The sequence below is a fragment of the Phocoena phocoena genome, chromosome 15 (assembly GCF_963924675.1).
Source record: "Phocoena phocoena chromosome 15, mPhoPho1.1, whole genome shotgun sequence".
Classification (NCBI taxonomy): Eukaryota; Metazoa; Chordata; class Mammalia; order Artiodactyla; family Phocoenidae; genus Phocoena; species Phocoena phocoena.
The window spans coordinates 5,258,588-5,273,288 of record NC_089233.1 but is presented as its reverse complement, the minus strand read 5'-3'; the positions used below and the strand labels follow the sequence as shown (position 1 = coordinate 5,273,288).

At 41.5% G+C, this 14,701-nt stretch overlaps 1 protein-coding gene across 1 annotated transcript in view; it reads left to right on the top strand.

Annotated features, from left to right (window-relative positions):
• BAIAP2L1 (BAR/IMD domain containing adaptor protein 2 like 1) overlaps positions 1–14,701 on the top strand; it is an 85,871-nt gene that overhangs the window by 47,620 nt on the left and 23,550 nt on the right. The window contains exons 4-7 of the mRNA XM_065893018.1: positions 10,885–10,946; positions 11,051–11,122; positions 12,385–12,522; positions 13,189–13,341. Of these exons, the coding sequence (XP_065749090.1) occupies positions 10,885–10,946; positions 11,051–11,122; positions 12,385–12,522; positions 13,189–13,341 (425 nt within the window). The remainder of the gene's footprint in view (positions 1–10,884; positions 10,947–11,050; positions 11,123–12,384; positions 12,523–13,188; positions 13,342–14,701) is intronic.

Here is a 14,701-nt window from a genome sequence, read left to right as displayed (position 1 = left end):
TTTGCCTTCTCCAGAATGTCATTTAGTTGGAACTGTGTACTGTGCAGCCTTTTCAGACTGACTTCTTCCACTAAATGACATACATTTAAACTCCCTTCATGTCTTTTTATGGTTTAATAGCTGGTTTCTTTTTAATCCCTGAATAATATTCAGTTGTACAGATGTACCACAGTTTGTTTGTCCACTCATCTGGGTTGTTTCCAGGGTTTGGCAATATAAATAAAGCTGCTATAGGCATTCATATACTGTACAGGTTTTTCCACAGGTATAATATTTCTAGTCATTTGGGTAAACACCTAGGAGCACAATTGCTAGATCAAATAAGACTGTTTACCTTTGTAAGAAATTGCCAGACTATCTTGAGAAGTGACTGTACCATTTTGCATTCCCACCCGTAATGAATGAGGGTTCCTCTTGCTCCACTTCAGCATTTGGTGTTGTCAGTTTTCTGGATTATAGCCATTCTGATAGGTGTATGGTGGTATCTTGTTGTTTTAATTTGCAGTTTCCTAATCATATGATATGGATCATCTTTTCATATGCCTATTGGCCATCTGTATATCTTACATTTTAACTGAGTTTGTTTTCTTATGGTTGAGCTTTAAGCAGTCTTTATATATTTTTTACATGTATTTTGGATACAAGTCCTTCCTTTATCAGATATGTGTGTTGCAAATATTTTCTCCCAATCTGTGGCTTGTCTTTTCATTCTATTAACAGTGTTTTTTGTAGAGCACAAGTTTGTAATTTTAACGAAGTCCAACTTAACCGGTTTTTTTCTTTCATGGATCATGCTTTTGGCATTATATCTAAAAACTCATTGCTAAACCAAAATCATGTGTATTTTCTCTGGTGTTATCTTCTAAAAGTTTTATAGTTTTGCATTTTACATTTAGGTGTATGCTCCATTTTGAGTTGCTTTTTGTGAAAAGTATAAGGTCAGTGTCTAGATTCATTGCAAGTGGGTATCTAGTTGTTTAGCATCCTTTGTTGAAAGGACTATCCTTTCTCCAGTGTCTTTGTCTCCCCTGTTGTCTTTGGGTTTCTTTTGAAAATCCTTCTAAATGGAGTGTCAGTTGTAATCCACTGTTATTATCCCGGAGTCCTGTTGATGGGTGATGTGGTGGTAAAATATTGGAGAGGGGGACCATTCTATAATCTCACGTTTAAATCTCCATTGTTTTGTTTTGTTTTGTTGGGTATTTTTGGTTTTTACAGTGGGCCACAGTATCTGGGATGTGACCTTCGGAAGAGTTTCTTAGCCTTTTTCCCCCTCCCCTTAATTGAGACAGGAAGGCTAGAGGGGCTGCAGGTACCTAGTTGTCCTTCCCCAGATCAGATAAAGCTGAGGAAAAGTGTTTCCCTGGAGGGCTAGCTTTCCTTACACAGAACAGAACAAGAACAGAACAACTCTGGGCAGATTTTTCAAAACGGTCCTTTTCTCCCTCCCCCTGCCAGAAGCCCCAGAGGAATTTTCTCCATTCCTAACAATAAAAACCTGGTGGCAAGGATGCCTCCTACAGATAAAACTCATGAAAATGTGAGCTGCCTGTTGTTTAACTCACAAGCTGGTCCACACTGAGCCTCCAGCAAATCCTCAGTTACCGTTTGGGTTCCTGGCAGCCATGGCTCCAGCATCAGTCTCTGCTCCTGGTAAACTCTGATTTTCCACATCCGCCTGTGAACTTAATTCTCCGATGAATCTCAGAGTTGTTTTTCAGTTTGTTTAGCTTGTTTCTTGTTGTAAGTAAGGGAGTGACGACTTCCAGGCTTTTTACACGTTGGAGCAAAACCAGAAGTGCCCTTGCAATTTGTTCTAACCCGCAGTGGTCAGATGTATCTCTTCTCATCATGGATCAATCCTGATAGATACTGTTTAACTACAGTACTGTAAAGGCTGTGAGGTGGAGGAAAGCAGAGTGTATTCTCTAACTGTGTTCTGTTTGATAATAGGAGAGTAACAGTTTTTCCTTTGGGGACCCTGGGAATCGGGGGTGGGGAGGGAGGAGATGAGTTTAGGAGAGGTCGGTGTCTGTTTCTTTCATTCTGTAAGTTTTAAGAGTTATTCCGAAGCATTTTAAACATAGTACAATAAAGCATACTAAAGAATATATAGATGTATATGTATAAGGAACAAAAAATAATGAAACACGGTGACTAGTTACAAGTTGGCAACCTAGTATGTGGATTTTATTTCTAGAAAACAAGTACTCACCCAGAAAATGGCGTGTTGAGGAGTGTGGGCCCCATGCTGTTGGCATATATCATGCATTATTGAACTAATTTGCTACTTCTGTCTGGACGCACACACCTTATCAGCCAGTATTTCTCTTCAACTCACAGGAAAGTATCACACTCCCCCAAGCCTGTGAAGTAAGTATGCTAGTTACCACCATACAGGTGAGGTTACCTGGAAAGAGGTTAAGTAACTTCCCAGGTGTGCACAGCTAAGAGGCTTCTCTGGCACCATTGTAACTTCTGGCAGACTCTGACCTTTGCCCAGTCTTCGTGTCCCTTGAGTTCTCTGTGGGTGATGACAGCCCAGAGGACCCCACTTTCTGAAGATGCTTCAATCTTTTAGCTTCCACAGTACCCCGGCCCTTTCCAGACTCCTTTACCAGCCTTTCATCTTCTTCATGAGCTCTTCTTCCTATAGATCTTGTGCTCTATCACTAAGAGATCAGCAGTAGCTGCTGGCCTCTAATTATGAAAAACCAACATCCTTTAGGCAATCTCTTGTAGACTTTTATATAAAAGTAAGTTCTGTTCGTTCTGTATCTAAAAGAGACTCCACTCTGGTGGGGTCGGGGGCAGGGGTGGTGTTTAGGTTTATGGTTACAACTTTTGTTTGGCTCAGAGGACTTGTCACTTTCAGATCTTTGGCCATTTCTACTATTTTCTAAAATCAAGGTTTTCAGGGGTCTTACTATTAAATAAGTAGAACATTGATGTTATTTCTCCTGTCAACAGACCTCTTCATCTCTTCCTTACCTTTGTCAGCTAGTACTGGATGTACCATCAGAGAAGGATAAAATCATTTTATTCTTCTCCAACAATAAGCAAATAAATTTAATGTTGGCAATAAAGAACTAGCATGAGATAGCCCTGTATCAGAAACCCTAAAAGGGGATGAATAGTTAGGAACGCAAGATAATAACTCTCAAATGCCAGGTCTTCATGATTAGATTCAGGTTATATTAATGCTATCTAAGGCAATTTGTGCTCAGAGTATCAATTTGGACACACAGTGTTACCTGCCTCTCATTTGTGGCATTATTTTTGACTGTCCAGTGAAGGTGTTGTCTGATTTCTCCAATGTACAGTTGCTTTTTTTTTCTGTTGCTACTTTCAGACTATGTAAATATCTTATTCCTCATCAACATTTGTATCCTAAATTTAACACCTATTAATGATTTTTGCCCGAACCAGTCTTTACTGTGATGGTTGCAAACTCTACTGTGATGATTTTGCAGCTCTAACATTCCCTTCATACTGACCAGTTGGCACTTGGCATTCCACTTTTAGCAGGAGCCCTCCCTTCTCCCTCATTTCTTTCTTTTTAAATTTATCTATTTATTATTGCTGTGGTCTCATGGATTCTATGAATTTTTCAGTGATTTATAATATATTACTGTCCTTATCTTGGTGCTCAAACTGTCCCATGTTTGGCCTGTAGGAGCTCTTTTGAGCTGACTCTTTTGCTCATTCGTTCATTCATTCATTCCTGTGCACTTCCTTACTCTTTTGCGTAACAGTGTGTTCTGGGCTCATCTTGTCCTTTTATGCCTCAGCTGTGGAATCCACAGCCATTTTTCTGAGGAGTGTTGCTTCCCCTTAGTGGGGAATGATTTTAGAAACCAAGATTTGGGTACTAGGTGTGCTCATTGCTATTGAGATGTCATCTGGGTCATTTGAGCCAACAGAGCTAGGAAATATATACATGTGTATAGCTTATATTGTGTACATACACAAAAATAGACATGTGTGTATATGTATACACACATATATTCATACACAAATAAATGAGCAAATGCACTTACACTTACGTATTTTGGAAATGTTTGAGAACCCTGGCTCCTGGTAACATCAACATATTTACACACTTTCTCGATCCTATAATACATCTAAAATAGCTTTGGAATTATTAGAAATTTTTATTTTATATTAGAAATTTATATGTTAATATGTTTGTTATAAGTTATAAATAAACTTAACTATTATTAGAGTTATGAAATATATTTTAAATACCAAAAAATGACCATACTAACTCTTGGGAAAAAGAGTTCAGAGTTTGTTTGTAGTTTTACTATTCACCCTGTCTACTGATTTTTTTTTTTTTTTCCTATTCTGTATATTGTGGTAAAATATTGTAGAGACTTTGGATTCTGTTACCCTCCTCTTAAGAGTGTGGAGTTTTATTCTAGCAGACAGTTAATTACTGATGAATCACCTGACTTTGTGGAGGCTTAATTTTGGACATTTTTCTGGTGGATCTATTTTGGTTTTGCCCGTAGTCCTGTGACTCAGTCCTCATTCCTAAGGTATAGCCCTTCTCAGTTTCAGTGGGAAGCCTGTGGTGTTTACCAGACCTTGAATTTCAAACTCTATATTCCCAACACTGTGTATCCTGAGAACATCCGCTAAGCTTTCCAACCTTCCAACTGTTGCTTTTGCTGCATTTCCTAGTCTCACCCTGAGCATGTGCAATTTAAGTGTTAGTCAAGGATTTGAGGGGAGTTTATATACAGTTTGAGGTCTCCCTGCTCCTCCATTGTGTGAGTGAGTATTCCACAATTTATCCATTCTTATGTTGATGGATATTTGGGTTGTTTTTAACTTGGAGATGTGATGAATAAAACTGCTGTGAACATTCTTGTACATGTCTTGGTGAACAAATGCACTCGTTTGGGAAAAATATCTAGGAGTAGAATTGCTGGGTAATAGGGTAAGCAGATTTGTTTATCAGATAACTGTCAGTTTTGCCTTTTCTGGAATGTTTTATAAATGGAATCATACAGTACGTAGCTTTCATTGAGCATAATGTGTTTGAAATTCATCCATATTTTTATGTCTAGTTCATTTCTTTTTATTATTGGGTATTATTTCATTAAATTCTTGAAATGGGTGCTTAGAGCATTGATTTTTCACTCATTTTTTTCTAATATATGCATTTTGAGGCTATAAAATTACCTGTAACCACAGCTTTAGTTGCATCTTACGTGTTTTATATGCTGTATTTTCTTTTATCATTTCATTTCAAAATCATTTTAACTTCCATTGTGCTCTCTTCTTTGACTTACAGGTTATTTAGAAGTCTGTTTCATTTCCAATATATGGACATTTTCTAGTTACCTTTTTATTAATGATTTCTAGCTTAATTGTGGTGCATTTAAAGAACATCCTAAGTATAATTTCAGTTTTTCTGAAATACCAGGAGGCTTTCTTGTGGTTCCTTTTTAGTATTTTTTTTTTTTTTTTTTTTTTTTTTGGTACACGGGCCTTTCACCGTTGTGGCCTCTCCCGTTGTGGAGCACAGGCTCCGGAGCGCAGGCTCAGCCGCCATGGCTCACGGGCCCAGCCGCTCCATGGCATGTGGGATCTTCCCGGACCGGGGCACGAACCCATGTCCCCTGCATCGGCAGGCGGACTTTCAACCACTGCGCCACCAGGGAAGCCCCCTTTTTAGTATTTTGTGTTTGCTTTAAAATGAAGTTATTGGATAAGCTTTACATGTAGGGTGTATATAGATAATGTATTCTTTTTTTTTTTTTTACATCTTTATTGGAGTATAATTGCTTTACAATGGTGTGTTAGTTTCTGCTTTAGATAATGTATTCTTTATATGTATTATATAGTATTAATATGTTCACTAGATCGTTTATTTATTGCATTATTCAGTCGTCTATATCTGTACTGATTTTTTTGTCTGCTTGTTCTATCAGTTTACTAAGAGAGATATATTAAAATCTCCTATGATGGCTATTGATTTATCTGTTTCTTTTTTATAATTCAGTTTGGGTTTAGAAACATTGAGACTACATTGAGATGCACACAAATACAAAATTTTTCTATCTTCCAGATGAATTGAACCTTTTGCCATTATGAAATGACTGCTTTATCTCTAATAATGCTTCTTGCCTTCTTTGACTATTTTGTCTTCTTTGTTTGGTCTTAATGTACCGGCATCAGCTTTCTTTTGGTTAGTGTTTGCCGTGTATCTGATTCCATCCTTTTACTCTCAACCTTTCTGTATTTAAGTGGGTTTCTTGTAAGCAGAATATAGTGGGGTGTTGTTTTTTTTTTTTTTGCGGTACGCGGGCCTCTCACTGTCGTGGCCTCTCCTGTTGCGGAGCACAGGCTCCAGACGCGCAGGCCCAGCGGCCATGGCTCACAGGCCCAGCCGCTCCACGGCATGTGGGATCTTCCCAGACCGGGGCACGAACCCGTGTCCCCTGCATCGGCAGGTAGACTCTAAACCACTGCGCCACCAGGGAAGCCCCGGGTGTTGTTTTTTTAATCCTAACAATCTTTGTCTTTTAATTAAACTATATACTGCATTTACCTCCAGTGTAATTACTTTTGCTTTCTACTCTCTGTCCTATGTTAATTTCTTCTCTAGTCCTCTTTTTGACTATTTGTTCTCCTCTCTGTTAGCTTGATAGTTACATGAACTTTATTCTTTTAGTGGCTACCCTGGAGATTTCACCATGCATCTTTTCTTATCAAAGTCAATTGTTACTTGGCACTTTACTTTCATTTCTGACAATGAAAGAACTTTGGAACACTATATAATTCTGTTGTATAACTTCAGTTTGTCTCACTTGTTTTCATCAGATGGGATAAATCATGATCAATGGTAGAATAATTATAGTCTCCATGCAAGGTGTTAATTAGAACTGTAGAACTATGATTGGGTAAGTCAAAAGCTAGACTTTGGAGGAACGCTGGATGAAATGCTCACCCTGTCACTGACTTGGCATTGTGCCTATGTGCACATTGTTTATTTGCACAATTTCAATACTGATGAGAGAAGAGCACCTCCACCTGCATCCAGGGACTTGGGAACAGCCATTGGGAGCTATTCTTAGATGCTGGCAAAGCCCTCCAAGCTGGGTCACATGTTGGTGGGTACTACTCCGACTCTGCTAAGTGTTGGTGACCCTGAGTACATACTTGTGTTTTTTAACGTATCCCATCTATGTGTAATTTGCTTTTACTTTCATTATTTTTTCTCTGCATCACACTGGGTATTTGAAAAACTCTCAGAAAAAGTATATCCTTTTTCCAGTGACATTTTTTCTATCAGTTTTCCTTTCATCCATACAGTGTAACTTTAGCCCAGTAGTGGGTTGGCTTCCATCTTGTTGTTTTATTGTCTGATTCTACTCAAAGTCACACGGAGGAAGTAGTGTGTGCCTGTCACTGCTCTGTGAGCTATCTGAAAATAATAAATGTTCTGATTATCCACAATCAAATATAAATGAAAAAGAATATTTATGCCTACACGTTCTGTGCTACTCACGTCTGTTAGTAGTGTCCATCTGGTTCCTCTAAATTTATACTGTGAATTGATGAAGAATTATCTAGTTGAAAATATATTAATAGTCCAATGACTAACCTGTATTTCAGATGAAAACTTTCTTTGTGTTCATACTAGTAATATTTAATTTTTGTTTAACTTTTAAAGTCCATACTGCCTATTGGCTAAATGTGTATCTTCATACAGTACTGTCCAAAATGTTGGACATATTTGTTCATAGTTCCTAAAATTAGAGTGATACCATGAAGAGCTATTGTTTGTATGAATTTTAGAGAAAAATTGATGGTAGACATTGACTTTTAGTTGTATCAAGTTCATGATTTTGAAAAATTTGTATATTTTTAAATTCCCTTAATATTGCTATTTAAGAATATAATTTATTCAGACCGAATTACATTACTGTACTTACTATGAGTTTCATCCCAAAATATTAACTCAGAACCTAAAAGGGAAAAAAGGAAATGATTGATCCAGCACATACGATGCTGTAATTTCTGGGATCGACACTCTGATTCCTGTTCAGGCGTTTACTTAGTTCTGCTCCGTTAGAATCTGGGCCGTGCTTTCTCGACTGCACCCTCTCGTTTCAAAAATTTTTTTTCTTCCCAAATGTAATTTATGAAAAAGTAGGTTACAGGGCTAAGAGTAAAACGTGCGATACCACATTTCAGACATAAAGTAACACTTGCTATGTTAAGAATAAACTTCTGTAGATTGAACATAAAGGCTGTTTTCATTTTGTTTCAAGATACTCTTTTGGCAGCTTGCAAAAGCACAGTAAAGATGTTTTTTAATCCTTTTTATGACTGAGGACTCAGTGGCTGCTGCTATGAGGTTGGCATTTAAATTCCACGAACTGTGAGGGACAGGAATAACAGGGGGGAAGGTCAGGTGTTCCGTCTCTGCCCGCAGAGTGAATGGGCTGTTTCACTGGGCCTTTTCACTGGGCGCCTGCGGGGCGGGGAGAGACTGTGGACAGGAGGGGGAGAGTGAGGAGGGGGCTCGGGTGGCCGGGGCCCTCAGGCCAGAGCGCCGGCTTTAGCAGCGCTGGCGGCTTTAGCAGCGCTGGCGTTCCCGAGGGCACTGCACAAGCACATACTGTTGACACGCTTCTCAGAGGTCCATGTTATATAAGGTTGTAGAAATTAAGTTCATGACAACATGAAAAAAAAAATGTGAATACTTTGCTACTAGCCTGAATCACTCTGAATGATTTAAGCAAAATTATTTTTAGACCTTTTTCTTTTTTAAGTAGATCTGATTTGCCCAGGATAGAGTGCTTGATTTTCAATTAATTGAAGTGGTTTTTGTTGTTGTTGTTTATTTTTCATCTCCAACTCGGAGTTATGGGTTTAAAATAGATGTGAAGGTAACTCAGATTATTTCAATATATGAAATGACATATTAATGTAATTATATTCTTGGTCATATAAAGGTTTCCTTTGTGAAGAACTCTGGTTTATTTGTTTCATGTTGAGCTTTAGGAGAACTGAATTATGGGATAAATGGAGTCAGTGTCACTGAGGGTGTAGAGTGGGTACCTTGATACCCTGGCACGTGGACCATCAGTGCTGGGGACGTGTCTGCCCTCGCTCTTATGCTTATCCAGCAGATGTTGTTCCTAGAATCACGTGGTGCTTAGGGACTTACATGTACTTATAACCTATTAACATGGTTATATCCTTCCAGGAGATTCTCTGTCCCCACCACCCACGATGGTTATTTTAAGCAACACTGCTCATGGTGGTCAGGCCGAGGAGTTGTTTTATCTGGGACCCCATGGGAGGGAGTGACATTTTACATGTAGATTTGGAAAGATCCCTGGCACCTGTGAGGGAGGAGATCCAGAAGAGAACAAGCTGGGAGTCATGAGAAATAAGAGCTTGAAGGAGGAGGGCGCCTCCTAAGAGGTCCAACTGGCAGGTGTAAACATGTGGGGCAGAGGGCCTGGGGAGACCCCTGCCCACCTCTCCTAGAACAGGTCATCGAGTGAACATCGACTTCACGTCATCCCCACGTGCCTTCTCTCCTGGGTAGGGGAGGGCTGGCACATTTGTTGCCCAAGGAAGCAGGATGAGTAAGAGGCATGGTTCCATGCCGGAGGTGCCCAAGTGATGGCACGAGGGAATGAGTCTGTCATTGGGCGTAGGCGGGGTGTCGACCCCTCATGACTGGCTGGCTGGCAGCCAAGAGCTGGGATTAGAGACAATGAGGGCGGGGTGGGGTTCACTCGTAGGCCTGCCGAATACGGGGTGACTAGTGGGACATCCAGGTGGACGTGTTCAGGACGGGCAGAATTTCTGAGTCTGAAGATGGGGGAGAGCCTGGGCTGCCCCCTTAGAGTCAGATGTCTTCAGGTGTTTCCAGAACTGGGCCTACTAAAGTCATTTGCACAGAGGTGCTCGCTGAAGCCAGAGTCTAGTCAGTAATCTTTTCCTCTTCCCCCGTGTCCACCATAGTCGTCCTTTTCATTCTCCCTCATCCACAGCCTTTCAGTTTGCCCAAAGAACTCCTTTTTATCTGCCCACCGAACCGTAGGATGGTCCGCTCGGCATGTTTTGTGGTTTGGGATGATTTGGTGGTGGTTCCAAATAACTCTTTCGCTCCCAGTTTTTGGGTATCAGACCCATTTAGTTCCTGTAGAGAAGTTGGCAGGGGGGCTCTTGTTCACCTTTAGAAGCGGGGAGGCAGCGCCCTGCCGCGAGCCGCAGGACATGTGCTTTGCAAATCAAGTGATCATCTCGCTGCTTTTTTGGAGCAACACTCCTTTGTCCCGGAACGTTCTCTTCTGCGCAGTCATTTCAGAGAACCGTGTAGCCCCAGGAGACGCGAGGCAGAACACTGTCCCTGCTGCAGTTTCCCGTGGTGTTGAGATTTTCCAGAATGATATGAGAACTAATATGAGGAAGAGAAAATAACCTCTATCTTTTATGCCTGACAGATAATCAGATTACCCAGGATTAGATGAAAATAAGTCATTTGTTCCTATAGTTAGTACTATAATGACCAAAATAATCTCTTGTAAGAGAATTTAACAATTAAACCAGATAAATAGGATTCAGCTTAGGGAATGAGTAAATGGCGAGAGAACAACGTGAGTTTAAAGACAAAGTTGGCGAGCTTTTGACGAACGATGTTGTGGAGTAAGTTTGCTGTCAGCTGTGTCCATCTGACCCACCCCCGCCGTCGGGACGCAGCCGGTGTTCCCAGTGCCATGGGGCTGGTGCCCACCTGCTCTGGGAGCAGCCAGGGACTGGGCTTCATCCACCACTTTACTTCCCTTCGTATCTTTACAAAAACCACGCAATGGCTTTTTGCCCTTACGTACCTGGTTTTGTCCACAGGCCACGTTCTCATAGAGATTTCGAGTATCCACAAGAAACTCAACGAGAGCCTTGATGAAAATGTATGTGAACTGTTTTTATATTTACCAAATATACTTATTTTTAAATTTTATTTCACTTCAAGTCTCAAACCTGGTCTGAATTTTTCATTTCCTTGTGTTCACAGTTCAGAAAATTCCATAAGGAGATTATCCATGAGCTGGAGAAGAAGACAGAGCTTGATGTAAAATATATGAACGTGAGTACCTAGTTCTGCTCCACCTCCCGTAGGTGGAGGTGGCCCGGGGCCGGGGGCCCAGCTCTCGCGAAGGCTGCACTTGCCTGATGGCTGAGCTCGAGGACAACTTCCCCCACTGCTGACTTGGCAGCAGCAGGTATGATGGAGCTGGCCGTCGAGTGTCGAGTGTGTACACAGCCGCGTAACACCGACAAGGTCCCTTTGGGCTGAGTGGGCCAAGTGCTAACACTTGGGATCTTTACTAAAGAGCATAGCGGGAAATCCTGCAGGGAATCATACACTTCTGGAAAACATTGTTTTCAAGGAACATGCATATGTGGATGACACCTGCATCTGCGTTAGAGCAGCTGTTGCTTTCACAAACCGGCACTTGCAGACGTGAGCCGTGTGGGAGGACGCCGTCTGGAGCTCCCTGGGGCCCCGGTCCCATCGTGGCGTCTCTCTCCTGCTGCCCTATGGCAGTGTCGATTCCAGCAGTTTGCTCCTTCTGCTCGCCTTTCTGCTACACACTAGCTGCTTCCTTGGCCGCCCGAAGCTCCCCTTCTTCACAAGCCCCGCACGGCAGCAAGCGGTGGGGGTCACCCTGAAGTCGTCCTGCTGCCCTGCGTGCACGTGCTCTGTGGCCCGGAGGATGTAATACCAAGCCCTTTACGTGCATTGTCTGATTTTTATCCCCACAGAAACTCTGTAACATAGGTACTCTTACTATATCCCCACTGTACAGATTAGAGGGTAAGCATGGATTTCAGAAAAATTAAGTAATTGCTGAGATCACACAGGAAATGAGGGATGAAGCCAGAATTCTAACCCAGGTCTGTGAGGCTCCAGAACACTCTGTTTCACAGCCCTCAGAATCACCGGAAGCGATGGCTCTTGTTCATTCTGTTCCTTGAAATCGTTAAGTCATAAAACAGTCAGAAGTGTGTGAGTTGATATTGTTCATTTATTCACCAAAGCACTTACAGGCCACCCAGTGTCCAAAAACCTTGGAAAAAAAGGAATAAAAGAAAGAAACGACATTGTTTTCCTCCGAGAAGCTGCCCTTCTGGTCAGGGGCTCATCATATAAATGGGGAACTTCAGGACAGGACATTGAAGTCGAAGGAGCGGAGGGGGGTGGTGTGAAGTGGGGATACCTGCAGCCAGGCAGGGCAGCGCGAAGCGTGGGCCTTTTGCCACCACGCCCAGTGGAAATGCAGCAAGAGTAACAGCCTGACACTGCCTGGTGCTGCAGTAAAAATAAGTGCAATGTTTAACTTACAGGCGACTCTCAAAAGATACCAAGCAGAACACAGGAATAAATTAGATTCTTTGGAGAAATCTCAAGCAGAATTGAAGAAGATCAGAAGGAAAAGTCAAGGAGGACGAAATGCACTCAAATATGAACACAAGGAGATGGAGGTGAACTTTTCAGCACTATTTTACTTTATTTTGGGGTTGATGATCTGTACAGTTAACGGGGAAGCGTGCTCACCTCAGTCAGTCTATACTTCGTCCGTCACTGTTCTGCTGTTGAAAGTTAAAAATAAGCATTTCGACTTGGTAGGAGCTGAAGGCCGCAGAGTTCCCCAGAGTTAAGTTAATAATTAATCAAGAGCATTGGCATTTTCTCCCAACTCAGGGAGGGTCAGGGACTCCCCAGTATAAGCATTACTATCTCCATTTTACAGATGGGGAAAGTGAGGCTTAGGTTAAGTCACATGGTTGGCACTTGGAACTGGGATTTGAACTTGAACTTTCTGGTTCTGAACTTTTTGGTCCCACGATTTTCCAGTAAAACATGATCATATCCCTGGATTACAAAGTAATATTTTGTGCAGATTACCTAGTGGAATGTAAGGCCTTTGGCAACTTCTCTCCAAGCATGAGTCAGGGATCTTAATGAGAATTTGCCATCTGCTCCGATCAGGTTACAAGTACGTCATTTTGTCTAATGTTTATCTGCATTTAGCACTTACTCCATTATCAGAATAAACCAAGCATAAAGATGGGAGAAGATAAGTGTCAGGCTGTGTAGCTATTTGATTCCTCATGTCATACTTGTATAATTATTATTTATTTTCCTAGTATGTAGAAACCATCATTTCTCGCCAGAATGAAATCCAGAAATTCATTGCAGATGGTTGCAAAGAAGCTATACTTGAAGAGAAAAGGCGCTTCTGCTTCCTAGTTGACAAACACTGCAGCTTCGCAAATCACATTCATCAGTATCACTTACAGGTGGGTGTGGTGGCAGATTGCGTTGTGAGGACTAATTTTATTCATATTTAAATGCCCTTGAAATGCTTCACCTTCCATGCGTGCCCAAGTATAAAGCGAAAGGCTTATTTTGCCAGGGAGAAGATTCCAAGGAAATAAATTTTTTATAATAGTTACTTATTTATTTATCTGGCTGCATTGAGTCTTAGTTGTGGCACACGGGATATCTTAGCTGTGGCATGAGGGATCTTTCATCGCAGTGCGCGGGCTCTAGAACGCGTGGGTTTAGTTGTCCCATGGTATGTGGGATTTTAGTTCCCTGACCAGAGATTGAACCCACGTCCCCTGCATTGGAAGGTGGATTCCTAATCACTGGACCACCAGGGAAATTCCCCAAGGAAATAATTTTTGACCAACTTGAATGTGTAAACTTTTAGAAATGTAGATGAAATGGTCAAATGCTTGTTTATAATGTTTAATTTAGTAACACATTCATACTTATTGAATAACTGAGAAATGGCCCTTTTTTCCTTTTCTCACCCATGAGTCAGCTTTTCTCAGACTCTTTCTGATGCATCTTCAACATCAGTGCCTTCCCCAGAACCACGGCATGAGTCCCGGCAGGCCCCAGGTCCAGCCCACCTGGGTGGCCTGAGATGCTCACCTTGGGGGTCCATGTAGATGGTGTTGCTGGAAATTCTATCCCAGGCCACAGACCCCATTCACAGCCTTAGGACAGCTGGTCGGGGCTCCTTTTTCACTCCTCCTCAGGTTGTGTGTCTGTTCAAGGTCGCATCAGCTGCGTGACTGGATTTATCCCTCTCCTTCAGCTCATGCAGTTGTGAGGTTATATTTCCAGGAATCATTACAAACTGTGTTAAATTTCCTTTCCTCTCTTTTTGTTTTTTAAATTATGAATTCTATTGGGCTTATGTAAGCATCCAGAACTAGCATTGACTGAAGTCAAATATTCATTGTTATTCATAGTAAAGTAATTTAGAGAGCACTCCGTGATATGAGAAGCTTTGTAAGAGCTTGAATATAGCGCAACTTCCTCTTTTCAGGGGGAAAAAAAACTTGGACTTGTATGTATGCATATATCACAGGTTACATATTCCATAAAGTTTTTGCAACTTTAAGGAATATTCAGCTACCAAATCTAAATACCTAAGGTCTCAGGTTGTTACAGGAAAGAAAAATATGCTGCATTAGATGATCGCTTTTGTCACCAGTGCATACATACTAATGTTTCCATGGTGACACTGTCCTATTGGGGCAGGGTCGTGGGCCGGAGGGGCACAGAAGCAACCTTGAAGCTCTCTGTGGTGACACCAGCCCCCAGCAATGGGGTCCTTGCTGTGTCGTGAGGCAACATGGCCTA